Raw genomic sequence first — 27,944 nt, 5'->3', positions numbered from 1 at the left:
TATTTTAAGGTCCAATTCTCGCTATTAACAAACCATTAACTACAACTTTTGTCTCAAGAAACTCCTAATTTGCTGCTTATTAGTAGCTAGTAAGGTAGTTACAGCCAATATGTTAATAACAGGCATGCTAAAAAGCAACTAGTTAATAGAGAGAATTAGTCCCTAAAATAAGGCGTTACCAAAGTTTTTTTTTAATTTCTATTTTTTGGTAAATATAAAGTATCCTAAATGGAATTAGACCCAAAAAGGCTATTGGCTATTTAAAAACAAAGTAAAACAAAACAAAAAATGTTCCACCTCAACTTTTATGTTGTAATGTGTCGACAAAAAATAAATCTTACAAGCATTTTCATGATAATCATAATTTCATTAAAATAATGGCAAAAAGATCCCTTAGACCAAAACAATGACATTTTTGTTATTGTTTTGTAATAATAATAATAATAATAATGATAATAATAATAATACATTATTATTATTACAATTTTTTTATTGATAAATACATTATTTTTATAATTCCAACAAAAATAATAATAGTAAATAATAGTAAAAAAAAATATTTGTTAGTAAAGCATACTACTACTACTATTAATAAAAATAATAAGGGGAGGGGTCTGAGTGTGATTATTTCATTATTAAAATAATCACACTCAGATTTCTTTTTACAACAATTGATACAAAAATCACTTTATAGTTTACAACATTTGGAAAGTTGCAACAAGAAGTAACATCCTGTCGTGTGCATATATTACTGCCAACCAAGGTCTTCGATTCAATAAGCTGTTGTTCTTGTAATTTAGTCTTTCTAGTCAATTAGCTAAATGTAGCCCAAGCTATTTTTTGATTAGAATTTAGATAAAGCTGCACCATAGAAGGTTACTTTACAGGAAGAAACGAGTTTTCAACAGTAGGGGGCGTGATTGCTCAATTCCACACAACCATGAACCTCACCCAAAGACACACACACTCATTTAGACAAACAAAGATTGTGAAACTGACAGAACAATCATCTTGTACTGAAATACATTATAATGCTATTCATCAACGATGGCTCGTTAACGAAAAGGATAAAGCAGCCAGTTACAGGGGACAATTACTGGGAGTGATTATTGCTGCCGATTTTTTATGAGGTTGCGGAAGCAGTGACAGCTCTTACTTTGTCTGGTTGCAGTTCATCCCTGTGGTAGTATCCTCCTGTCAGCAGCTTCTTACTGAAGGAGACAATATCAGCAGGGTCGTCCAGGCCCCAATGCTCATGGGCCCAGAACTTGCCTGTTGTTCCTCCACCTGTCTGCACCTCATCCACGTGGAAAGCACAGCCATGCTGAAAGAACCAGACACAGATAAACATCTGTCAGCTCACCCTCTGTCAAAAGACATCCTGTCAGCCTGCATAAAACTGCATACAACACCCGCCGGACACAGCTGCTGCACTTTGCTACGCTCCATTTGAAGCGAACACTTCCCGAGCTTTTAAGGGAGAGCGTGGACTTCATTACAATTACTTAAGGAGCCTCTTTTCTCTGAATAAAGCAGCCATATTAAATGATTCCCTTTTGTCTCCAGCTTTATCTCTTTCAAATTAGAGCAGATAAGAAGAACTTCCTACAGAGTCTCGAGTGTCTTTTTTATTGGACAGTTCAAAGAGCCTCATTTTAGCTATTTATAACTGTAGGGTCTCTCTCAAACGACTTCAAAGCACAGATCCGGTAAACAAGGATGATAACTAAGCATTATAGAACAGTTCATCTGAAAAAAAAAAAGAAGCATTTTCACCTTGCGTGCAATATCTCTCAGTTTGATGAAGAAGTCAGGTGAAGCATGGTTGTCCCCTCCCTCTGCCTGGATGGGCTCGATCACAATGCCAGCCACTGGTTTGCCCTTCTGCCTCCACTTCACGATGAGATCCTCAACCTGACACACACAAATATTAATATCTTACTTTTATGTGAAGAGGTAGGTAACACTTTGCAGTAGGTGCAATGAAACGCAGCGATTAGTCTGTTTTTCTTAAATAATGCTGCAATTCTAATGAATATTCAGTGCCAGCCAGGGTTATTATCATTAACTAAAATTAAAAAATAATAAAACGTTGTTGTTAACTGAAATAAAGCTGACATAAAATAGATATTATATTTTAGATTAAAAAAATCTGAAATGTTGCATTTGCAACTAATTAAAATAAGTTACATTTCAAACTAAAATTATTAATTGGAAATAAATAAAAAGCAAAACTTGAAACTGAAATAAAAATACATGAAACCTAAATAGTAATATTTAAAAATGACAAAAACTAATTCAAATGACAAAAGCTTTTAACAATTAATAATTTTAATAAAAACTAAATTTAGGCTATTTTAGAGGAACATTTAAAATATGAAAAATGCCATTCTGTGAATTATATATATATATATATATATATATATATATATATACACATATATATATATATATATATATATATATATATATATATATATGCATTTGTAGCATTATGTTGATTTTTTCTTTTGGTAATCTTTTGCCCTTATGCAAAACTCTTGATCATGCACATTTCTATTAAATCTCAGAAAATCGTTCAGAACATTTTGCCAAACAATGGTAAATGTGACCACGGTGAGCATTTTATCATTTATGGATTGGCAACATTCACTTTTTAACCTGTACTGAACCCGGAATACTTCTTTGCTTGGTAAGTGGAGGAAAGTTTTTTTGTGAACATATCAAGGAGACATCTCTGACCTCCTCCAGGCAGCGGGCCTCTTCCTGGGCGTTCTCCCTCACAAATTCCTCCAGAGGGTACTGCAGCTTAGGGAAGGGTGCGATGGGCCAGTCGAAGGACGGTATATCCAGCTTGTGAATGACTTTGGAATGTGTTGTGGCCAGGCAACCTGCAATCCAACAGCACACGCATTAGGGATGTGTGTCCTAGTCAAAAAAGGCTTCTTTGTTTTTCAAATGAAGTCATATGATACAAACAGCTGCAAAGGCAAACAAATGTAAGGCAAATATACGCAGGCTAGGTCAAATGCCTCAAAATTAGACAATCAGAATCTGCTCAAAATCTACTCTAACTGCATCAGACACATCTTTCAATTACATTTAGTTATATAAGTCAACATACAATTTACAAGCACTTACCCAAAGTTCTCCCATGGAAAGCTCCCATGAAAGACAGGATGCTCAAATCTGGGCAACCAGGACTCTGAGACAGAGAAAATAAGAGATTAGTGTGTTTGAAAATTAAATGATGTTGCATAGTCATATGCGTAGTGTTTTTTTCTAACCTGGTTGATCATGCAAGAGTCGACTTCCTGCTCAGAGGGGGTGGCGTATCCTCTCTCTTTATTCTAGAAACCAATAAAAACAATGATTAGATATCAGGTGATTTAAGAGCTATTAATGTACATAAAGTAGGGCTGTCAATAGCGATATGCCCATTGATCAAATTACTATATTATATAACAGCCATAATGCAAAGTAATTTGAAAAAATGTAATATAAATGAAAGCAATAACACCAATGAAAATATCAGAATAATTATTATTATAAAATATTATGTTTTTTATATTAGGAAAAAAATCATTATATTCACTAGTATTTTTTATATTCAATAGATACTACAGTGAGTTTTTTCAGCAACAGTTTTAGAAGACTGCTTCTCCATGTGTATTATTATTACTGCCAGAATACAACCAATATCACAGCTAGAGTACATAAAGCAGATCTGCTTTGTGTGGGTCATCATGACACATCAAGTCTGTGCAAGAGCAAACTGAGGAAAGTCCACTCACTCTGTACCAGATAAACATGGTCTTGAAAGCATTCTCATTGGAGCAGGAACCACAGGCCATGGTTTGTACTCGCGTCATCCCACTGGGGGCAATCTGATGTTGAAGAAAGGGTCATTCACAGAACTCCACACTACAATAAATAGTAGGCCACTTCCGGCCAATGTGAAAAAGAGTGCACTTATTTATGATATCTGCAAAGGATGTTATCAAGATTAAGAGAATCACACTGAGCTGTTTTTTAACTGCTGAACACAAGCTATTCTTCAAGTGAAAGGTTGTAGTTGCCTCATTATTGGAGCAGATCCAGGCAATCTGTAATCCTTGTGCAAAACGTAGTCCTTATACTGTACTTGTGAAGTGTTTCAGCATTATCAGCAATAATGTAGAGACATATGCTGTAATCAGCTTTCGTGGATGTTTTGAAATATGAACACAGATTGTTTTTCCAAGAGATGCTTTACTTGTGTTGTGTTTCTTCCAATTCAACAACACTCACCGACAGCAGGCTCTCCATCAGTTTGTCTGGAAAGTTCTCAGGAGGCAGAATACCAAGCGCCGGCCGGTTGACAAATGCACTCTGTGAAAACAAAGATTCACACAAAAAGAATTCACTAAAGGAAACAGTGACCCTAAGAATTTCATTATTTCGTAAAAATGTTTTAAGTGCCCAAGAAAAGTATTTCTTTCCTATATTTATGCATTTTCTTTGAAACAGGAAGTTTAGGTCAAACATGCATGTCCTTCTTTATAAAAGCCAACAGGCTTTAGTAATGTCACAGAGATGAACATGATTGGCTAGTTATGAGGTACAAGTCGTAGCTCTCAGAAAACTCCCAGTTCACAAGTTGTAATTACGAGTTCTACGAGGACGTGAACGCTTTTTACAAGTTGCAATCTTGTAATTACGGGAATTCCGATATGGCGTGAACGCACCTTTATTCAGCAGCTTTTTCGCTTGCTCAGGAGCAAATTACCCTCCTCCATCCCCAACTCCTCCTTTCGCCATAATCAGGACTTGGCTTTCTGATATTCCTTATTGAATCAGACTCCTTTTATCTTGAATAATGTGTTACACTTAAAGGGATACTCCACCCCAAAATGCAAATTTTGTCATTAATCACTTACCCCCATGTCGTTCCAAACCTATAAAAGATTCGTTCGTCCTCGGAACACAATTTAAGATATTTTGGATGAAAACTGGGAGGCTTGTGACTGTCCCATTGACTGCCAAGTAAATTACACTGTCAAAGCCCAGAAAAGTGTAAAAAACATCGCCAAAATAGTCCATCTGCCATCAGTGGTTCAATCTGAATTTTATGAAGCGACGAGAATACTTTTGTATGCAAATAAAATAAAAATAACGACATTTATTCAACAATTCGTCTCCTCTCTGTCTCTCTGTGTCAGCATAGCGCCGTTTTGGAGAGCATCCGATGGATGCAAAGTGCGTACGCTATTCTCTGTCATCAGTAATGCATGAATACGTATTGTACGTTTATTTACGCTTTGATTTAAATGAAAACAGTGTATCCATGCGTTACTGATGACAGAGAATAGTCAATGGGACAGTCACAAACCTCCCGGTTTTCATCCAAAATATCTTAAATTGTGTTCTGAGGACGAACGAAGCTTTTACGGGTTTGGAACGACATGGGGGTAAGTGATTAAAGACCAAATTTGAATTTTGGGGTGGAGTAACCCTTTAAATATCATTAAGTACATTAATGGTATCTGCTTTGCTCTGATCTGTTTATCCTGGGGGTATTATTATTGCTGCTCTTCCTGCTCATTCATGACAGGCTACATGGATGGTCAGGGAGTTTTTGCACAGAACAGAACCATACCGCCAATCCAAACTGGATGCTAAGTGTCTATCATTTTGACGATAGTAGTCCTCCTGACAGAACTAATATTGAGGGTGTTTACCTACTATTCAAGAGTTTGGAGTCAGTAAGATTTTGTTTCGAGAGAAGCTTTACTTTTGTAAGGTTGCATTAAATTGATCAGAAGTGACAGCAAATGCATTTATAATGTTACAAAATATCTCTATTTCACATTGCTGTTCTTTTGAACCGTCCATTAAAAAAAAAAAGATCCTGAAAGAAATGCATCATGGTTTTTATAAAAATATTAAGTATATTAAACTGTTTTGTACATTAATAACAAGAAGAAATGTTTCTTGAGCAGCAAAACAACATATTAGAATGATTTCTGAAGGATCATGTGAAACTGAAGACTGGAGTAATGATGCTGAAAATTCAGCTTTGCAAGAATAAGGAATAAACTACATTTAAAACATATTAAAACTGATATTTAAATCATCATAACTTTTTACAATATTACTCTTTTACTATATTTTGGATCAAATAAATGCAATCTTACAGATCCCAAACTTTAGAACAGTAGACCATTTGCTAAAAGTGAATTATAAAGGAAGTGAATTTAATTCTGCAAGGGCAAACTGAAGTAAGCCATTGAAATGTAAAAATCATATCAGTATCAAACTGAAAAATCTCTCATCTTGTCACACTCATGCTGCTCTGTCTGACAGATCACTGCAAATCTATTTTCCATTCTACAATCTATAAATACACACAAACAATGATTACACAGTCCGATCAGGACTCACCACATTATTTGGATTGGTCATCACTTTCATTAATGCTGGATGATTGTAACCTAGAAAGGAAGATCAAAAATATTGTCAGTCTATTTATTATACATGTATTGTGATATCTGCAGAGATTCAACAGTGTAAACACGCACAATCCAACCAAAGCAAACAGCAACTGAATTAACCTTTGTCGAACTGACATTTGTCAATTGGAGCCGAAGGCAACAAAGCGTATTTGCATGCTAGTGAGTTTAGGTAGATAATTGATAAAGTCTGCCTCAAGTGTCCAAAACACTTTTTGGGGTCACTGTGCACTGTGCACAAACTCAATTTATTGAGATTAATCAATCATAATTAACAGATTAATAATTAATTGTACTGCATTCTAGTTTGTTTCTTGGATAAAATGCAGTTAAGGTTGCGTGAGCTTGTTATTAACTGTAATAATTTTTACTTAAAACTTCGTTGTAGCAGTTAGATATGAAAAAAAACAAGGGGAAAAATGCCTGAAATAATCTGTCATGTCTGCAGAACAAGACTCACCCAAAGCAAACTGAATAAATGTCAAGGTTCACATGAACATGTGTCCTGCCCAAAATTTAAGTGCACACAATGTTCAGTGTTTTATTTTCTTTCTTTAAATTGAGATTACATAAACCTCTGCATAGCAATCCTAGCTATGACCAGCAGAGAGCTCTTGTACATACTGAACATATAACAGACAAATTATGGCAAAGCACAGAAAATGAATTATAGATATGTGGCATAACATTGTTGGACTGTGTTGTTCCCTTCTGTCCAAAAACAGAAAGCTGAACTCAGCTGATACATCCATCACTGCCATGATATTCAGCATGTCCGCATATTAGGAGAACAACAACAACAACAATAATAATATACACAAATACTTTTCAGTTTCTAATTAATATCTCAAAAATATCTCTCAGAAATTAGGCTTGTTTAAAGGCAGATGCAAATTAAGATGACAACCTTTTAAAGCGGCATGCCTAAAGCTCACTACGTAGTGAAACAGAACAATAGTTCGACCTCAGTTTGAATGCTGAGTTCATTCTAACCACTGCATTCATCTGGCACTTCCAGTCCTGTGAGGTCAACTGAAACAAGCATATGTCCATAAAAATGAAAGCGTTTTTTTTTTTAGATTGTTGTATTCGCTATTGTGTTGAACAAACAACACTAAAGATCCCATTAATTTTACTCTTAATTATTGTTTTTTGAGTTCTGTTCTTTTGATCTTTCACCTGTTTTTCCTTTGCCCTAATTAACGTAGTTCAAACAATACATGTTTTCTTAGAAACAAATAAAAGTATATGTAAATTTTCTACCAAACTAATGCCATAATGTTTTGTGCTATTAGTCTGTTCCATTAAAAAGAAAGAAGAAGAAATTTAAGAAATTAAGAAATTTATCAAGCTATATAAATTTAAAGGAACCAGAATCAAAATGAACTTGCAGTGGTGAACTTTATCTCTTTTTTTCTTATTTCCATCATGTTGAGATCCATCTTCATGATTTTCTTGCCATATAGAGTAAATTATCAAGTAATAATCAAAAAAGTTGAAATGCCTGAGCTTGTCCTCCTGAGCACATTTCTGAAATGTTTTTCAAAGAAATACTTCCTTTAATTACGCAAGCATACTTATGTCCTATACCTATACTGAGTACAAAAAGTACTGCTGAAAAGGAATAACCTTCACATGAACTCGTAACAAGCAAGTACAGACTAGCTTAACCCTCCACCCACTGTTTCAGTTATCTGAAAAGGATATTCTCATTTTTGTCAGATGTCAAAAGTGGCCGAATTATCCATTTGGCAGACTGATGGCTAAATCTGTCCAGCGGCTGATCCAGGATCGCAGAGAGCTCTAGATATTAAATTTGAAGTAAAATATTAAGTAATAGCGCAGGTAGACGTGTGCCGGTATTCGTGGGCACTTCAAAATACCGAAAATAATTATTTATTAAAAATTATTCAGAATTTTGAATGCATTTTAAGAATACTTTTCCCATCAACTGGTTAAATGCACAACACCACTGCGTCAAAGACGCCTGTGCACTCTGATGTAAACAAGCACGGATGAGAAGCACGTGGCGGAGCGCGTGAGAGGCGCGCTGGATGAAAGCGCACATTCACTCTCTGACAACAGATGGCGCTGAACAGCAGATGCAGTGTTATTACCCCGCAAACCCAGTAAACAAAGCAGCTGCGCTACTTCTAAAACGTATAAAATGTTTAAATATGATAATTGATGAAGAAAAATCAGGTTTTCTGAAAGGACGCTATATTGGAAATAATATTAGATTAATTCTTGATTTAATTGATCACAGACATTTTATTTCAGATGATAGTTTAATATTATTCATAGACTTTTATAAAGCATATGATACTATTGATTATTCTTTTATGTTCAAAGTTATAGATTTTTTTGTCTTTGCTATATTTTTTCAAAAAGCAATTCAAACTCTTTATAATGGTTGTAATAGCTCAGTCCAGTTATCTCATGGTCCTTGTCCGAGATTTAATATGGGCCGTGGGATAAGGCAAGGGTGCCCTATATCGCCTCTTCTTTTTAAGTGATGGCCACTCATATTAAACAAGCTAGTTTTCATGGAATCTCAGTGTTTGACAAAGACATTAAACTCAGTCAGTTAGCAGAAGACACCACAATTTTTGTCAAAAGCAGAGAAGAAGTGGAGAGTGTTATAAATTGTATAGATGAATTTTCTGAGGTCTCTGGTTTAAAGATGAATAAGAGTAAGTCCATTTTATTCTCTCTTAAAGACTGTCCTTTGAAAAAAATTAAAGGAATACCAATTAAAGACACTGTCACATACCTTGGTATAGTAATATGTAAAGATTTGAAGCAAAGAAATGCATTCAGTTTTAAGCCTATTGTTGAGAAGATTAAAAACAGGTATAATATTTGGTTAATGAGAGATTTGTCCTTATTTGGTCGTATTTTACTGTCAAAGGCAGAAGGGATTTCAAGGTCTGTATGTATCAATGTCAATGGAAGTTCCAAAGATTGTTGTTAAGGATTTGATTTCATTTGGAAAAAAAACCCTCACTATTTACGAAATGATATTTTAAATAATAGTAAAGAATTTGAGGGTCTTGAAGTGTTACATTTTACAGACCTCAATGAGGTATTTAAAATAAAATGAATAATTGAGTACATTCAAAATAAAGATATTGTGTGGCATATATTCCACAATTTTATATTCAATTCTTTGGGTGGTATTAACTTTCTATTAAAATGTAATTTTTCAGTTAATAAAATCCCACTGCTGGCTTGGCAATTAGTCTAAGGAATAATCAATGGCTAGCTGTGCATTAAACAATTTGAATGCATGACGTGGAGGCGAAGAACCACCCGACACGCAGTGTTAAACGAATTTTAATCAACACCTCCCAGCCAATCAGAATCGAGTATTCAGACAGACCATGGCATAATAAGCACAATTTCACACCACATTGGTATTTTCTGTGGAATAATTGAGATATCTTGTATAAAAAAAATCTATTTTTAATCAGTCATGGTATGACAATTGTCAGTTGCTTAATGAACATGGTTTGCTTTTGTCATATTCAGAATTTCTTAAAAAAATGTAAATTCCTGTGAAACCAAAAGACTATGCTGCTATTTTTGATGCAATTCCAAGTAATGTTGTTTCATTATTACGTAATTCTGCACATTACATTAATGCTGACCAACAGCCATTGACTTGTGATATGATATTTATTGGTGATATTAATATTGTTAAAGATAAATGCAGTAATAGATATATTAGAAATGTGTTAAAGAAGAATTTTGTGCCATGCTCAACAGTCTTTTGGTCATCTAAATATGAAAACATTGAGTGTATCTGTAACTCATCTTTTCTTTCAATGTGTAGGCTATACTCAAGATTATTTTGGGTAGATGTCTCTAACTTCATTTCTAGGATGTTTGGAACATTAATACAAATAGGAATATATGATGTCATATTTGTTTTGTACAAGATACCATTGATTCTAAAAGTACAATTTATTTTCTTACACAACTAATTATTTTACTTGGAAAATATCATATTCATGTAAAGAAGTGGGCTAAAGCTAAGCCAAATTGTGAATATTTTATTAAAGAAATGAAACAATATGGTACTACTTTGCACAATATTAGAAACAGAAAAGCTAAAAAGACTTATGAAGCATTATGTCAGTTTAATTTGGTTAATTAAATGTTTTTATTTTTTCTCTGGCAAAGATCTTATTTTTTTTTCTTTTAATTTTTTCCCCCTTTCTCTGTACACCCTTTTTCAATTTTTTTTCTTATACTGTTGTGAGATGTATATATTTGTATTAACATGTACATAATTGCATAAAAAAAAATAAAAAAAAAAACTTCTAAAATGTATTTAAATGATTTTAATAGCCATTCAGATTTTTGTATTCGCAGTGGTGTTCAGCACAGCGCCAAATACTTTAATTGTTAGACTAAATAGGCTATTTATTTTAAAACCTTTTTACATTTTAATCTGGACTACAACATACCATAGAGATATTGTTTAAAAGTATTTTGATTCTTTATTGTTCGGTCATACTTTACATTAGGGCTTTATTGGTTAACATTAGTCAATTAATTAGTTAACATAAACTCCCAATGAAATATTCTTCTAAACGTTCATTAATTTTAGGTAATTCAAATATTTAATAGCACGTTGTTAAACGCAACACTTTTGTTTTTGCCCCCATTTTTCATGAGCTGAACTCAAAAGATCTAAGACTTTCTCTATGTACACAAAATGCCTATTTCTCTCAAATATTGTTCACAAATCTGTCTAAATCTGTGTTAGTGAGCACTTCTCCTTTGCTGAGATACTCCATCCACCTCACAGGTGTGGCATATCAAGATGCTGATTAGACAGCATGATTATTGCACAGGTGTGCCTTAGGCATTATTATTATTTTTAACAAAGATGAATAACTTCTGTAGCAAATGTAGCTTTTGCTCATTGATAATGTTAATGCATTAACTAAGGTTAACTAATGAGATCTTACTGTAAAGTGATACCTATTGGTCTTTTAAAGGTCCCATGGCATGAAAATGTCACTTTATGAGGTTTTTTAACATTAATATGAGTTCCCCTAGCCTGCCTATGGTCCCCCAGTGGCTAGAAATGGCGATAGGTGTAAACCCGAGCCCTGGGTATCCTGCTTCGTCTTTGAGAAAATGAAAGCTCAGATGGCCCAAAGGTTACCTCCCCTTTCTCTGCTTTGCCCGCCCATGAGAAAATGAGGTACTACCGTGCGAGGCGAGTGCAATATTTTTTTTTCCTCGAGAGACATCATGGCTTGCAAACGAGCGAAGCATGACAGTTGCTCAGTGTTTGGATGTACAAATGAACACCGAAGTATTTTTTTAGTTCCTTCATCCGAGCCTATGGCTAGCATTAGCTACATGATAATAACTGTAACAGCATACATAAACAAACCAACCAACTAAAGTACCGTATCCAGACACAATATTTTAAACTAACCATTCGGAGACGTCCTGCTGTACTTCTTCATCCGATGCTTCTCCATCCGGATCAGATTCTGGGTCAAACTGAAAAGCTTGAAGGACTGTGTGTCTATGAGCCATTGCGATACATCCACTGTCAACATTAGCGCATGGTAGCGCAAGCTGGTTAAGGCCACACACCCACCCTCCACCTTGCCCCGCCTCTCTCCTCCTCATTAGCATTTAAAGCTACAGACACAGAAATAGCACGTCCTAAGGAAAGCTCATTGTGGGACTGGCTCGTAGTGGCTGAAATTCTGCACCAAGGCTGAATTTCGGGAAAGAGACATCAGATACAGTACTAGGGACCACTTAGGCCTATATAAAAGCATCCAAAAAGCAGCATGTCATGGGACCTTTAATTCTTTTACACTTTAATCTGTGCAAAATGTTTAACTTTAGAAATTTGTGTATTGCTTTATTGTATTTAAATCAGATATTTTTGTCATAAGAAAAAAGTTATTAAACCTGTTATACTGTAATATGACAACACTTTTTTTGCAACTAAATTTCAATACCGTGATAATACCGTATACCGTGATAAAAACTTTAGCAATTAATCGCAACATGAAAAATTGATACCAGCATATCCCTAAGCGCAGGTATATTGCAGTTATGTTGACGTTACGCAAAAAGGAAACAAACTAATTTTTCTTTAGTGGTCAAGTTACATTCCTTTTGTATGCATTTGTCTGTAATTGTGAATGCTGCAGGTGAGTGGGGGTTATACACTAATGTAACTAAAATATCCTATAATGTACATCTGTCAAAATGATACAGGAGCAGCAAGTGCGAGGGAAATCAAAGCTCATTAAATCTGAGTCACCACCTGAAGGCATCTCTGAGAGCGAGAGACAGCAGCTTCACTCAATTTGTTGAAGCTGATTAAATGCAAGTAAGCTAACGGACCAAACCAATAGCATGCAGACAGAAGAAAGGCGCTCTTTCTGCCACTCGGGAAGTCCTCAGATCCTGTCAGTCACTTTTAATCACCCACAACAAACGTGCCTTCATGCAAAGCCACAGGACACTGCTCACATTTACCGAACAACAAAGCAGCCACAGCAACAACTACATGGTGGAATTAAGATCCTTTCCATCTCTAGTGCAGTGTTGTTGTTCTTATTGTTAACTACAAACATTAAAAAAAACATTTCATTAATTGAAATAAAGCTGAATGCAAAACTTCCAAATTTCATTTAGGCTGAAACTAAAACTACATACATGTTTGGAATGACGTTAGGGTAAGATAATGGGTTTATTTGGGTAAACTATCCCTTCAAGCGACACAAAATACCCCCTGACACTAGACAAAAGTAAGTACTAACTCACAACATTAATTTAAAGATGTCCGCTTTCCTGTTTTAGATGTGTCAGTGTGTGTTGTAAAAGGGATCTGCTTATTGACTGAGCTCACCGATGGGGATGGAGGAAATTTGTGTGTACACGTCCAGCATTCGGTTGCCATCCACGTCCACCAGGTAGTTCCCTCTGCTCTCCTCATAGTTGCAGAAGAAATGAACCGCTCCAACATTCTGCAGACCAGGAGACAGGCAGAGTTGAATGTTGCTATCAAGGTGATTTGCGATCCATCTGCACACCTGATATTGTTATTATTATTTATTTATGTTTTTGGCAGAGCTTCAACTCCATGTCAATGAATAGCTGAAGGGAGTGAATAACAGAAAAACAAAACTTAATCCCACAAAAATGTACAATATATTCTCTTTAAAGGAATAGTTCACCCAACAATGGAAAATTAATGAAAATGTTCTCACCCTCAGGCCATCCAAGATGTAGACGAGAGTTTATTTTTTTGGGGGGGAAATATTTACATCAGCATTGCATCAGTTGCTGATAAAAACATTACAATCATCCACATGACACCAGTTCATCAATGAACATCTTGAGAAACAAATCCATCATTAAAGCATTTTAACTTTAAAATGCGGCTTCTGGCCAAAATACCAGTCCAGAATCCATAATAATGTTTCCTTCAGTAAAAAAGCCCATCAAATGTCGTTCTTACACACCAAAATCCACTGATGTATTTATTCATAACTATTTTAGACTGTAATCAATTATAAACGGTGCTTAATCTGTGCATATTTCTCTGCTGATTCAGATGAGATGATTTTTTAACTGGACAATATTATGAATAGAGGACTTGTATTTTGTCTGGAAGCAACTATTTAAAGTTAAAACGTCTTTATGGATTTGATGCATAGGAGTGGTGTGGGTTACTTGTGGATTACTGTGATGTTTTTATCAGCTGTTTGAACTCTTGTTCTGACGGCACCCATTCACTGCAGAGGATCCACTGGTGAGCAAATGATGTAATACCAAATTTCTCCAAATCTGTTCTGATGAATAAATTAACTCATCGATATCTTGAATGACATCTTGAAAAGTACATTTTCAGCAAATTTTCTTTTTTTTGTGAACAACTCCTTTAATGGATTCACATGCACAGTACAACTGAAAAAGCAGAAGATATCACGATTCGCACTGTGACTTATTACCGCAAAATTGTGAGCAGCGGTGCTTTATCTAATGAAAATGCCTTTTCCCCCTGTGTGGCTTTGAACCTGATGCAGCATCTATTTTTAGCCCATCTGATGAATAGATTATGACTCTTCTTATGTCTGCTCTCGTACAAGGGAGACAGACAGCGGCCAGCAGACACGCACAGGAGCTGCGGCGAAGCGAATCTGTGATATTAGCTTCATCGATGCCTGTCAGCTCACATCTATGTGCTCATCCACAGCAAAGCGGTCAGAAGACGACTGTGACGGCTCTCAAGAAGCCGGTCCAGACAGCAGATAAATTACTTCCCAAAATACATTCATCACTCAATAAGCAGAAGAAATCCAGGCAGGCTGAAATATGGCTGGACGTCACATCAGTGGGCTGTCACACTTTAGCTTTACTGCTGTTAATGTTTCTCATACAGTTGTTTGTTTTGTGTAGTACTGTCTGAAAAAGTGACTCATTACACTTAAATCATTAAGAGAACTGCACCTGATTGGCACTGGCAATGTAACAAACTGCATGTACAGAGTCTGCAAGACCTCAAATCTGATTGCATAACACAAGTTTGTAAAGGTAAACTAAAACAACTGAGCAAACACCAAAGTTCGTTTCCATGTCTATCTCACCTGAATCTCTCCGAGTTGTCTCAGCAGCTCCTGTTGAATGAGAGAAATTAATCTATTAGCCATTCTGTTCTGCAGCATTATTGAAAGATGCTTCAAACACACAAAGATTGGACACAAGTTATTTTTCTTATGATTTTAAATACGCTTATGCTTAAGTGCTTAAGCTTTAAGAATTAAACTGCTGGTTTTGTCTAGCCAGAGGAGCACAGAGGAACACTATTTCGCCACACTGCTTCCCTGTTTAATACTGTAAAGCTGTTTTGACACAATCTATTTATTTTGAAATATGTGACCCTGGACCACAAAACCAGTCATAAGGGTCAATTTTTACAAAATTTAGATTTATAAATTATCTGAAAGCTGAATAAATAAGCTTTCCATTGATATATGGTTCGTTAGGATAGGACATTATTTGACCGAGATACAACTATTTGAAAATCTAGAATCTGAGGGTGCTAAAAAAATCTAAATATTGAGAAAATCGCCTTTAAAGTTGTCCAAATGAAGTTCTTAGCAATGCACATTACTAATCAAAAATTAAGTTTTTATATATTTACAGTAGGAAATGTACAAAATATCTTCATGGAACATGATCTTTACTTAATGTCCTAATGATTTTTGGCATTAAAGAAAAATCTATAATTTTGACCCATACAATGTATTTTTGGCTTGTGCTACAAATATACCCCAGCGGCAGCGACTGTTATTCACTGATTTTGTGGTCCAGGGTCACATATGGGAAAAAAGTAATAAAACGCATATGTGTGCCCAAACTTCTGATTTATATATATATATATATATATATATATATATATATATATATAAAAGGAGCCTACAGTAAAATACCAATAAAAACTAAATAAAAATATGTTATTTCCAACAGAGAGGTGTCACACAGCAATCTAGTGACAAATCTCATGGTAAAAGTGTAAAAATGTTGAGAATGTACCTGCGACTTTGGACCTGGCACAGCAGTTTTCATGGATGGGGCATCATATTCAAACTCTGAAACTGTCTTTGTGGCAGTTTTGCTGACATATCTGGAACCTAATGCAAAATGAATAAATAAATAAGACTACATATTTTCCCCATCATGACTTAATATGCTGGATTAAATATTGCTTCACCCAAAAATAAACTCTTATTACAAAAGCGGCAATCCTATTACAAGAAAAACTCATTAATATCACATTTAACTGAAATCATATATAATTTTACTTTGATTTGAGCAGATGTTACCATTTAGTCCATGCCCCGAGTGCTGTGCACTAAATTAAAATCAACAGGTTTACTTGAGTTTTGTTTTATTTAGTAATTTCTTGCACATGTGTAAATGATCCAATCTGGTGCCCTTTTATAGATATTTGTCCTTAAATTATAAGACATGAAGCATATTCACTTTTTAAAAAGGTACAGAGTTCAACAGGTGCTGGAACGAATCATTCATTCTCAGTTCCTCCTGAATTATGAAAGGTCAGTTTCAGTGAAAGTAACTTCCTAAAAATGCTTAGCAATGCATTTTAGATGTTTATATGACATCTCAAAGTAATTAACCAACTGAACTCTGTAAGACCTTTTGTACTGTTGCAGTACATTTGAACAGTGGTCAACGAATGCATCTAAACAGCCAGTCTTTTATAGCCATATTTGGACAGTAGAAACCTCTTGAGGGGATACACAAGTTTTCACTACTGAGCCACTGATTAATGAAGGACGCTGGCAGGATTGAATCAGCGTGACCAGCCACTGAAGGACGAGACATGCACAGACTTTTCTACGAATGCAGAATTCACTAGCCAAAGCTGGACAAAACCAGATCCCAGTAACTCATTTACATGGTTAAGAAACTTTGAACTGCGTCCCTCTCAACATTCGGCTCCATAACCGCACATCGTTATCATTTTAAAGGAAGCGTCTCACTTCCTAAGCTGAGTGTGGAGTTGCATCACTTCGATAAAGTCTCTGTGACAACTACAGCTCTTTTTGAGGGTCATTGGTAGGTTGGGAACATTATAGTCTGTCCTCTATCTGACCGGGAAGTTAAACAAGCTTTTAAGACTGGAGGGTATCTTAGTCCTCCATCTCTCTGTGGTATTTTTACCTGGAGCGGCGAGACGCAGGTTTTGCTGAAGGGAGATGGCCAGCTGGCGGGTCAGGAGTGAGGAGGCCATGTGTAACACTCACTGAGACAGAGATGAAGAGTGAGAGAGAGACAGCACACAGGACCAGCCTTTCACTTCACCTGAGGAAAGACAAACACAGAGATAAGATACAGGGAGTTACAGGGAGTGGGAAGCCGATATGGGTTACGAAAATGTCAATCAAAGACATTCTGGTAGATAATACAATTTCCAGGACATGATATTTACAGTTTTATGTGACATAACAGGAATTACTTTGATCTTTGGAAATACAAATGTTTAATGTACTATTTAATTATACTATTATATACCACTCTATATACAAAAATAAAATTGTAAAAAGTATTTTATATATTATAATATATATATATATATATATATATATATATATATATATATATATATATATATATAATGTAAATAATATAACAAAATAATATAACAAAATAAATTGCATAAACATATTATGCTTTAAATAAAATAAAAACTGTATAAACTATATAAAACTATATATATATATATATATATATATATATATATATATATATATTTATTTATATAGTTTATAGTTTTTATTTTAAGCATTTGTTTGATGATTTTTATAAAATACTAGAGGTCGACTGATAGTGGATTTTACAGATACCGATAGCTAGGTTGGACCACACTGGCCGATACCAATTAATCAACCGATAGTTTTTAAAATGGATACTGAATGAAAACTAAAATAGAGCTTTACAATTTTTTAAAAAGCAGTAACAGTACTGAACCATACTTTGTAAATGAATAAAATTTTTGTATTAATATTAATTATTATATTGATCATTAAAGTTATTTCATAGTTCACTAATGTTAAAAGAAGAAACTTTAAAATTTAAAAATGAAGCCTATTAGTAATTGTAAATGTTGAAATGAAATGAACACACTCTAACAAGGAACAATACTTCTACAGCTTTCATTAACGTTACAAATGGACTCTTATTGTTAAGTATTACCATTTAATTTCAAGTCATGCTTAAATTAAAGATAGCCATCTTGAAATACCTACACAAGGCCATATTAACATTACATGCACAAGTTATTGATATTGTATGTGTACTCTCACATTTTATTTGCTGCTGTTTTAGAACACTGCATAATTATCTAATCAAAATATAAAAAAAAAAAATATGCAAGTGACCCACTGTGCAAAAGCTCAACGCTGCGTCTTGGAGAAGTCACAGGTGTCACACACAACAGATGCGTCACGTTCAATTCAAGCAGCGGTCTAAAACTGTTTATTTAAGTACCAAACGGACATAAATTTGCTTCATGTGGCATAAATGAGTTTGAGGTTCGGTGTTTAAAAAAAAATCTGTATTACGTATTATTAAATCTGTAAAACGATCTGTATTACAGCTCTCTATATGAAGCATACAGACTGCATTAGAGCCACAGAAAGACAAACGTTTTGCTGAAAAATGCACAAAACATAATTTATAGCCTAGGGTGAAGTCATTATGTAAATTAACAATGATTTAGGACAAACTTAATGTTATTTAATGGAAAACTATGTGAATGGTGCTCTGTTCCGTGGCAGGATTTTCTGTCGGATGCATTTAAATGCGCGTTTGAAGTTTCCCACTCTGTGCAGCGCTCAGTGTCACATGCCAAAACAAACAACATGTGCTGTTAGTGATTTCCGCCTCTAGAGGCCGCACTCGTGCTGTATAATGGCAGCAGATCATTCTCAACCACTCCAGCAACAGACGCAACACGGAAAACTATCGGCATGGATTTTTGCCGATGACCGATAGTTCTGCAAATCAACTATCGGTGCCGATTAATCTGCAAAACCGATAAATCGGTATGCCTCTATAAAATACCACAAAAATAATATAAATAGCAAATTAAAAAAATTTAATAATAAATTAACATGCATAAAAAAATATATATATCAAATGTATATAAATAAATAAATATAATTTTAAATTAATTTTAAATTTAATTAAAAAATTTAATTAAAAGAGATGTGTAAATGAAAATCTTTTATACAATATATCATCTAGAAATTTGGCATAAGTCAGACAAATTGACAAAAGACAGATATAGTTCTGCTACAAATTCAACCCACTGGATGAAATGATGATACACTGGCCTGTTCTGGACGCTCAAACAATCAGAGCAATGTTCAGATAGCTCCACAGAGTCACTGTGTTCACAATATTCAGTGAAATCAACCTACAAACAGCTCGTCTCTACAAATAGCTGTCTCTGCATATTCATTTGGGACAGAAGGAAGTATTTTAACATCACCATTTACGCCTTTGTGCTGAAAAAACATTTAATCAGAAACTGATTAACAACCAGATGGGAGCAAATCTTACAGGCTGTGAAGTGACAGTCCTGGGATCAGGCTTCAGTACCACAGACAGTTCCTCTTTCACTGAGCAGCAGGTTCAGCCCTGGCCATCAATCCTGTCCTATTCCAGTGGTCCTGACAGTCGGCCATCATGCCTCTTTAATTAAAGCACGGTTAATTGGTGTTAATTACAACATTGCTTAGACGCTCACTGACCCTCAGATGATCTTTTTGCACTGCGGAACCATCGCAGTCGTTTCTTGGGATGGTGAATCTTGTGAGGACAAGGCTGGGGGCAGCAGACAAGTGACTAACGCTGTGACTTTCAAGTACCGTTAAACCTTCCCAACAGGCACAGGGTTCAGGGAAGCTCACCCGAGCTCACTCGGTCACACTTTAGCGCTAAGATTAATTGGGACGAGTAGTCCTGCCTAAGGGAAAAGCCAATGCCTGAGGGAATCCCAACATATCTTCAGCTCTCATAATGAGTGAGCATATGCTTAGGAAAGGAGCAGCATGGTTACGGCATGCAATTATTATGCACAAAATGTTAAATTAAGCACCTTGTTTTGTTTTTTACCAGTATTGTTCCTCCTTAGTTTAAATGTCATGGTGTATGTTTTCCTCAAAGTCTGGACACTGGAAAGCTGAGAATCAGTCTTCCTGTTCTATTGAAAAGAAGCTAGTCTTGTGTATTTGCTTGTCCAAAGGAATCAATTCAGAGGGAAGAACTGGGAGCCCGCTGGACATCGGAGCAGATCCACGGCATCTTTATTCATGTGCAGGAGAGGAAAAGCAGAAAGTGCATCTCTCATGTGCTCCAGATCTGAGGACGCTTACGCAATCGAAGCGGCAGAAGCAAGAAAAATCCAGACGCTCCTCTCTCAGAAGCACCCCAACCAGACGGCTCATCGACTGGATAGAACTGGTTCTGAAAATATGTGTTACACAAGCCTGTTGTCATGCGCCTGTGAGGATGCAGCAAGCAAAATGGGTTAAACTAGTTTAATGGCCGGGGGGTGTGGGGGAACAACTTGACTGATGGAGCTGATTTTCCTTTCTCCAGTGAAAGGGACTAATTCTATTTCATTGACTGATAGCGACAGTGAATGCTGATGGGAAAAAAGAGTGTGGATACATCTTTGAAATGATTTATTGTCAAAGTATCGTGGGTCAGCTTCATGCCCAAGTGTAAAACAGTCTGGACACTGTCAGTTAAAACCTTGGGGTCTCAAAAATTCTATTTAGACAATAATCAGGGATCAGCCATAAAGAGTTTTCGTCACTTTCCCTATCACTGATCATAAACAATACCATTCAAATGTTTGGGGTTGGTAAATTTAAAAAAAAAAAGAGATGTCTCTTATGCTCACCAAGGCTGCATTTACTTGTTCAAAAACGCAGTAAAAACTGAAATATTGCAAAATATAATTACAATTTAAAATAGCCATTTTCAATTTGAATATATTTTAAAATGTATTTTTTTCCTGTGATGCAAAGCTGAATTTTTTAGCAGTCATTACTCCAGTGTCACATGATCCTTCAGAAAATATTCTGATATGATGATTTGATGTTCAAGTAACATTTCTATTATTCTAATAACTATGATCAAAGTTGAAAACAGTTGTGATTTCCACCAAAATATTAAGCAGCACAATACATTTTTTCAAGAACTGCATGTCTTTAAAGCAGAAATATTGTAACATTGTAAATATCTTTACATTTGCTTTTGAGCAATTTAATTCAAACTGTTACTTAAATTTTTTAAATAAAAAAAATCCCTTGTTTTTATGAAAAACTTTTCCTGTGACAATGCCATCAAGCTGGCCAACACAGATTTGTTGAAATTTGTTAAAAATGGTTTATGAGAAGATGAAAGTCATAAACATTGTTGATTGTGCATTGTTTACCAGTTTAAGAGTGTGTTTATGAATTTTTATGAATCTGTCATTGAACATCATATAGATTATAGCTGTATTTCTAGTAATGTAAAGTAAAAAATGTTTAAATAATAAAAGATACATTTGAACAATCGGCTGTCCAAACAAAAAAAAATTGATCCCTGGTGATAATATGAGAGAAGGACTGTACAGGCAATAAAAACACTGGAAATACACCACCACCTTTAAAAACATTACATGAGCTTTCATTTATCTTCTTATTTTCAGCATAAAAATCAAACCGACACTCTTTGCTCACATCACATTTCATTGCAGCTAATCAATATTCATCAGGGGTCTCCGCGTGGTCACTGTGCTGGGGGACCATTTCAAAGCCAACAATAGCCGCCTGTGCTGGATTACACAACACCAATCCCCCTGCTCAGCTCAGAGTGTGAACTAAAGCCAGCAGCCCCAGAGAGCAATGACCAACAGCACCAACCGCAAAGCCATTTTTTAAATGCAAATTTTCTGGTGTTACGTAACACAGCAGTGTGAGCGCCCCCTCGCTGAAGGATCCAGATAACATCACTAGAAGTAAGCAACAAGACATGAAAGCGTCTACATCCTCAATACAGCTCATTTTCAAACTTCAGAGATGACAAAATGTGATTAACTAATCTTTGACTGATCATAATTAAAAAAAGAAAAGATAGCACCAATTTTGGTTTGTGCTTGTGAAATCATCATCATAATCCCGATCAGATATTTAGCACCAAATGAACTTTGATCGTTGGCTAGTGATAACATTGAGCTGGCTAAAGACACTGAGCTGTCAGTGCAGGATATGAGCATGGTTCATTGCGCATAATGCTCATCTCTAACCCCGTTAAAGCCTATTGGTAAACTTCATTACACCAATCCCCCTCTGCATGATTTAAACAGCCTATTAGGTCATGCAGAAGTCATTCTGTGCTACATTTTCTCATATGAATACGAGGGGATTCAAACCACTCATGCTTTTCCCTATTTCATTAAAAACATAAGAATCTAGATGAATCGGGAACTCTGCACTGAAAGTGCTACAAAAATATGACTAATATAAAGAGTCAGTCAAAATCTGAGAGGTTATGTAGTTGAAATAGACATTAAGGGTCTTTAATCAGTCTCTGTAGCAACGGTACGTGAAAAAGGGGACAATTGGGGGGATTGAAGAGGTAAAACCTCTCCAAACTGATAAATACTCCAAGACGGTTGCCAAGGGAACCAGCTGAGGAAAACAATTGTACTACTGGCTGTCTTTCTTGTCTGGATGACAGATCAACCTCTGTAGGGAAAACTGCGGCGCTATTTAAAGGATAAATCCTAGTTAAAAAGCAATTGGCCATGCTTTATGCATGCCTATCAATACCTCAATAATAAGAAATGCACGGCTGATTCATTTAAAACATAGCATGATAGACAGTACTGCAGGGTTAATCACAAATGCATCTTGAAAATTGGACAAAGATGTGTGATTCTCAACGTCAGATGGGAGGTTGCTATGAATAACAGCCAAACTACTGTGCCATAAGTAAATATTATTCATGGTCTTTGTCTGTACATGTACACTGTCAATATGCCTTCTAAAGACATTAAGCATTCCTGTAAACCTGCTCCACAATTCAACTGATAAGCATTGCGCTGTAAAACTATACTGTTAAAACAGTGTAATTTTTGATCATTTATAAATGGTAAACATTGCATTATATTTAATCTTACTATAAATAAATGTTTTTGGTGAGTAAAACCTATAATTTATTGTAAAGACAGAAAAAAGTCCCTGCATTACGCAACACGTGAATAAAGTTTATATAAACTATCCTGTTTCTTATTTTTGTTATTAGATATTTTATACCATTTTAAGGTAAAAATTTGATTTTGTTACTTTAAAGGTGCAATAGGTGATTGTCTTCAGAGACATTTTTTGTTATGCTGGTTGAAAGTCTCTTCACATCCCGATAGCAATCATTAAGTTAAGTGGTCTAAATGGATTTATATATTCTGTGGAAGGCGTATAGGACCAAGAAATGTTTGTTCAATCAAAACGCAGACAGGATACTTCATTAGCAGACAGACCGAGAATGGCAGACAAACATCAACAACCTGATCTTCCTTCCTGGTATTGTAGTGCTTTTACTAACTGTGCTATAAAGTTTTCTCACCGGTGAATGACATATGATGTATTGTAGTAATGCCGTCTCAGGTGTTCTGGTCTGTGAGCATACAGTGAGGAAAATAAGTATTTGAACACCCTGCTATTTTGCAAGTTCTCCCACTTAGAAATCATGGAGGGGTCTGAAATTGTCATCGTAGGTGCATGTCCACTGTGAGAGACATAATCTAAAAAATAAAAAAATCCAGAAATCACAATGTATGATTTTTTAACTATTTATTTGTATGATACAGCTGCAAATAAGTATTTGAACACCTGTCTATCAGCTAGAATTCTGACCCTCAAAGACCTGTTAGTCTGCCTTTAAAATGTCCACCTCCACTCCATTTATTATCCTAAATTAGATGCACCTGTTTGAGGCCGTTAGCTGCATAAAGACACCTGTCCACCCCATACAATCAGTAAGAATCCAACTACTAACATGGCCAAGACCAAAGAGCTGTCCAAAGACACTAGAGACAAAATTGTACACCTCCACAAGGCTGGAAAGGGCTACGGGAAATTGCCAAGCAGCTTGGTGAAAAAGGTCCACTGTTGGAGCAATCATTAGAAAATGGAAGAAGCTAAACATGACTGTCAATCTCCTCGGACTGGGGCTCCATGCAAGATCTCACCGTGGGGTCTCAATGATCCTAAGAAAGGTGAGAAATCAGCCCAGAACTACACGGGAGGAGCTGGTCAATGACCTGAAAAGAGCTGGGACCACCGCTTCCAAGGTTACTGTTGGTAATACACTAAGACGTCATGGTTTGAAATCATGCATGGCACGGAAGGTTCCCCTGCTTAAACCAGCACATGTCCAGGCCCGACTTAAGTTTGCCAATGACCATTTGGATGATCCAGAGGAGTCATGGGAGAAAGTCATGTGGTCAGATGAGACCAAAATAGAACTTTTGGTCATAATTCCACTAAACGTGTTTGGAGGAAGAAGAATGATGAGTACCATCCCAAGAACACCATCCCTACTGTGAAGCATGGGGTGGTAGCATCATGCTTTGGGGTGTTTTTCTGCACATGGGACAGGGCGACTGCACTGTATTAAGGAGAGGATGAGCGGGGCCATGTATTGCGAGATTTTGGGGAACAACCTCCTTCCTCAGTTAGAGCATTGAAGATGGGTCGAGGCTGGGTCTTCCAACATGACAATGACCAAGCACACAGCCAGGATAACCAAGGAGTGGCTCTGTAAGAAGCATATCAAGGTTCTGGCGTGGCCTAGCCAGTCTCCAGACCTAAACCCAATAGAGAATCTTTGAGGGAGCTCAAACTCTGTGTTTCTCAGCGACAGGCCAGAAACCTGACTGATCTAGAGAAGATCTGTGTGGAGGAGTGGGCCAAAATCCCTCCTGCAGTGTGTGCAAACCTGGTGAAAAACTACAGGAAACGTTTGACCTCTGTAATTGCAAACAAAGGCTACTGTACCAAGTATTAACATTGATTTTCTCAGGTGTTCAAATACTTATTTGCAGCTGTATCATACAAATAAATAGTTAAAAAATCATACATTGTGATTTCTGGATTTTTTTTTTTAGATTATGTCTCTCACAGTGGACATGCACCTACGATGACAATTTCAGACCCCTCCATGATTTCTAAGTGGGAGAACTTGCAAAATAGCAGGGTGTTCAAATACTTATTTTCCTCACTGTATATGCGTTCAGGAGGCATGGCTTTGGACGGAAATTTGCTTTCAGTGCTATCAGGCTAAAGTTAGTATTTTCCGAGATCTCCTAATGCACCTTTAAACAAACTGGTAAATGTTCTGCCAACCACAGCTACCATTTTTTTTATTTTTAACCATAACATAAATTCATATTTTTTACAGGACAAATCGTCCTTTAGCAGATTTCAGTGTGCAAATCAAGGACAATATTTCAGGAGAGACAGCAAACAAGTCTAAAATGATGTTTAACATGATGACAGAGCATAAATCAAGCGCAGCTGAGCATGTAAACAACATTTCACGCGGATGTTTAGGAAACACGACTCAAAAGGAGAAATTCAACAATTATGTTGATGCTGGTGTATCAACTGTAAACATTTGATGATGAAAAATGGGGTTTCTTGTCAAACAATACTTAAACTTTAAATAATCTTGCAGAATTTAAATTGGCCTTTTGAGTTTCAAAGAAACAGGCCTTTAATGTCATAGAGAGTTCAGTATGCATGTAGACGATACAGACTGAGGTGTAAATATTGAACTGATGTATATATAATCATCAGTGTAAGAAACCAACACATTCATAGCTAAATTTAAGTGAAAGTGAAGTGACATGTGGCCAAGTATGGTGACCCATAATTTGGAATTTGTGCTCTGCATTTAACCCATCAAAGTGCACACACACAGCAGTGAACACACACCTGGAGCAGTTGGGGGTTCGGCGCCTTGCTCAACTCCCCCCACCTACAATCCCTGCCAGACCTGAGACTCGAACCCACAACCTTTGGGTTACAAGTCCGACTCTCTATCCATTAGGCCACGACTGCCCCCAATATTACAAATATTGCATAGATATTACAAATATCTATGCTCTATATCTTTTAGTTTTAAAGTGTGCGTACAATCTACAGCAAGCACACCCATAAACTGACTTTAGTAAACCATGCTTTCTGCCAAAAACACAGTATTTGCGTGTAGATGTGTGTAGTGTAGTAAACAAAATGACAAACAAACAGTTATATATATTAATCCATTATTTTTCAACTATAGGTCATCACTGTTAAAAATTATAATTTTTATTCAGTTTTAACCCATTTCATGTTTTTATTTTGTATTTTTGAAGTATAAATCTAACAGCATTTTATGAGGTTTATTCTTAAGACAAAAAAAAGTAGAGAAATAACTGAAAACAAGTATATTTTGCTATTTTATTTCTAGAGGAAATGTGTCTTTTTAATATAGCAAGACAGAGCAAAAATGCAGTTAGGTATTTTTTAAAAAGACAAAACAAAACAAAGCTTCAATCCATTATGGGAAGCAATAAACGAATGCATATAAACGATAAGTGGCTTCTGTTGTTTTTCTCAGTCTCAGTCTCAAAGCAGAGGAAACTTGCTGCACACAAAGCAGCTGGTGGAAGGGAGACGCAACAGTATCCGGTTCCGACTGGATCTGACCTGTCAAACGGTTCTGGAGCGAGAGACGTACGGAGGACATCGAATCGCTGAAGCAGGCCAGCTCTACTCTATCACAACGCCGCAATGTTTCATAAGAAACGCGTCCATTACGAAACGCCTCTATACGTCTAATGCACACTAAACTTATGATTATGAATTACTAAAACAAACCGCATGCTTATGCTTCGCGGTGGGAGCGCTGCTGCGTCTCATTCGCTACACTGTTCGCTGCTGCTGCTGTAATGATATTTAAAGACTCACCTTTGTGCCTTTTTTCTGTAGAGGAGGTGAAATCTAGCAGGTTCTTGGCGGAGATGGGCTCAGGAGCTGGGAACACAGACAGACTTTAAAACATCATTTGAAGTCTAGCCTTTTTCGCGAGAGGAGGGTTTTGCTGAGGGATCCTGCGACTCCAGCCAATAGAGAGAGACTTGCAGCTCCCGGAAATGTCAGATGCCTTGCACCGAGCACAGCTGTGTGCAGTCAGCACTTCATATTTCCCATAATGTAATCCAAGCTCCAGTCTAGTAGTCGGGGTTTTGCTTCATCTCCGTGACTCGAATCTGTTCAGCAGAAAGATTCGCTCACTGTTTAATTCGCAGTCCCTTTCTTTATGCCAGTAGGTTGCGTTATGAGTGAGTTACTGAATCATTCGTCCAACCGATTCCTTTCAAAACAGTCCAAAATGATTTAAATGTGCATGTCTGCAAATGTACTTTGAGTCTTGCGTTTCAGAATTGCACAAATTATTGCCAAGTAGGTTTTCACTCTGTTATCAATTACAGAGCGTGACTTTTATCAAGCTATACGAATACAAAAATAGTAGCCTAGCTTATATATTTTGTCACACATACTAATTATTCCACTCACCTTTTGAAATTTCAAATTTAAAAACCTGCTGCATAAAAAGCTGCATTGGCTACAATTGTAAAAGCAGCTAAAAATGGAATGCCTTACATGAAAAAATACTATAGTGTTTTTGAACCAAGTACTGGAATTAATTTGTTGTGATAATTCTATAGTTACTGTGGTGTATACACAGTATATAGCAATATAACAACTATAGTAATATATTATAAACAAATTACTACCCAATACCACGTTTTCTACAAATATAGGGTAT

General features: G+C 36.0%; 1 protein-coding gene across 1 annotated transcript in view; it reads right to left on the bottom strand.

Annotated features, from left to right (window-relative positions):
- abat (4-aminobutyrate aminotransferase) overlaps positions 1 to 27,437 on the bottom strand; it is a 30,890-nt gene extending 3,453 nt beyond the window's left edge. Inside the window, exons 1-13 of the mRNA XM_058768475.1 lie at positions 27,083 to 27,437; positions 17,232 to 17,372; positions 16,080 to 16,177; positions 15,131 to 15,160; positions 13,390 to 13,507; positions 6,424 to 6,473; positions 4,291 to 4,371; positions 3,795 to 3,887; positions 3,288 to 3,350; positions 3,142 to 3,205; positions 2,743 to 2,891; positions 1,777 to 1,914; positions 1,157 to 1,324 (exon numbers count right to left, since the gene is read on the bottom strand). Coding sequence (XP_058624458.1) covers positions 1,157 to 1,324; positions 1,777 to 1,914; positions 2,743 to 2,891; positions 3,142 to 3,205; positions 3,288 to 3,350; positions 3,795 to 3,887; positions 4,291 to 4,371; positions 6,424 to 6,473; positions 13,390 to 13,507; positions 15,131 to 15,160; positions 16,080 to 16,177; positions 17,232 to 17,301 — 1,122 coding nt within the window. The 5' untranslated portion in view covers positions 17,302 to 17,372; positions 27,083 to 27,437. The remainder of the gene's footprint in view (positions 1 to 1,156; positions 1,325 to 1,776; positions 1,915 to 2,742; positions 2,892 to 3,141; positions 3,206 to 3,287; positions 3,351 to 3,794; positions 3,888 to 4,290; positions 4,372 to 6,423; positions 6,474 to 13,389; positions 13,508 to 15,130; positions 15,161 to 16,079; positions 16,178 to 17,231; positions 17,373 to 27,082) is intronic.
- Between the last annotated feature and the right edge of the window lie 507 nt (positions 27,438 to 27,944).

The sequence above is a fragment of the Onychostoma macrolepis genome, chromosome 03, assembly GCF_012432095.1.
Source record: "Onychostoma macrolepis isolate SWU-2019 chromosome 03, ASM1243209v1, whole genome shotgun sequence".
NCBI lineage: Eukaryota > Metazoa > Chordata > Actinopteri > Cypriniformes > Cyprinidae > Onychostoma > Onychostoma macrolepis.
The sequence above is the reverse complement of the archived record's forward strand: the minus strand, read 5'-3'. Positions and strand labels throughout refer to the sequence as shown.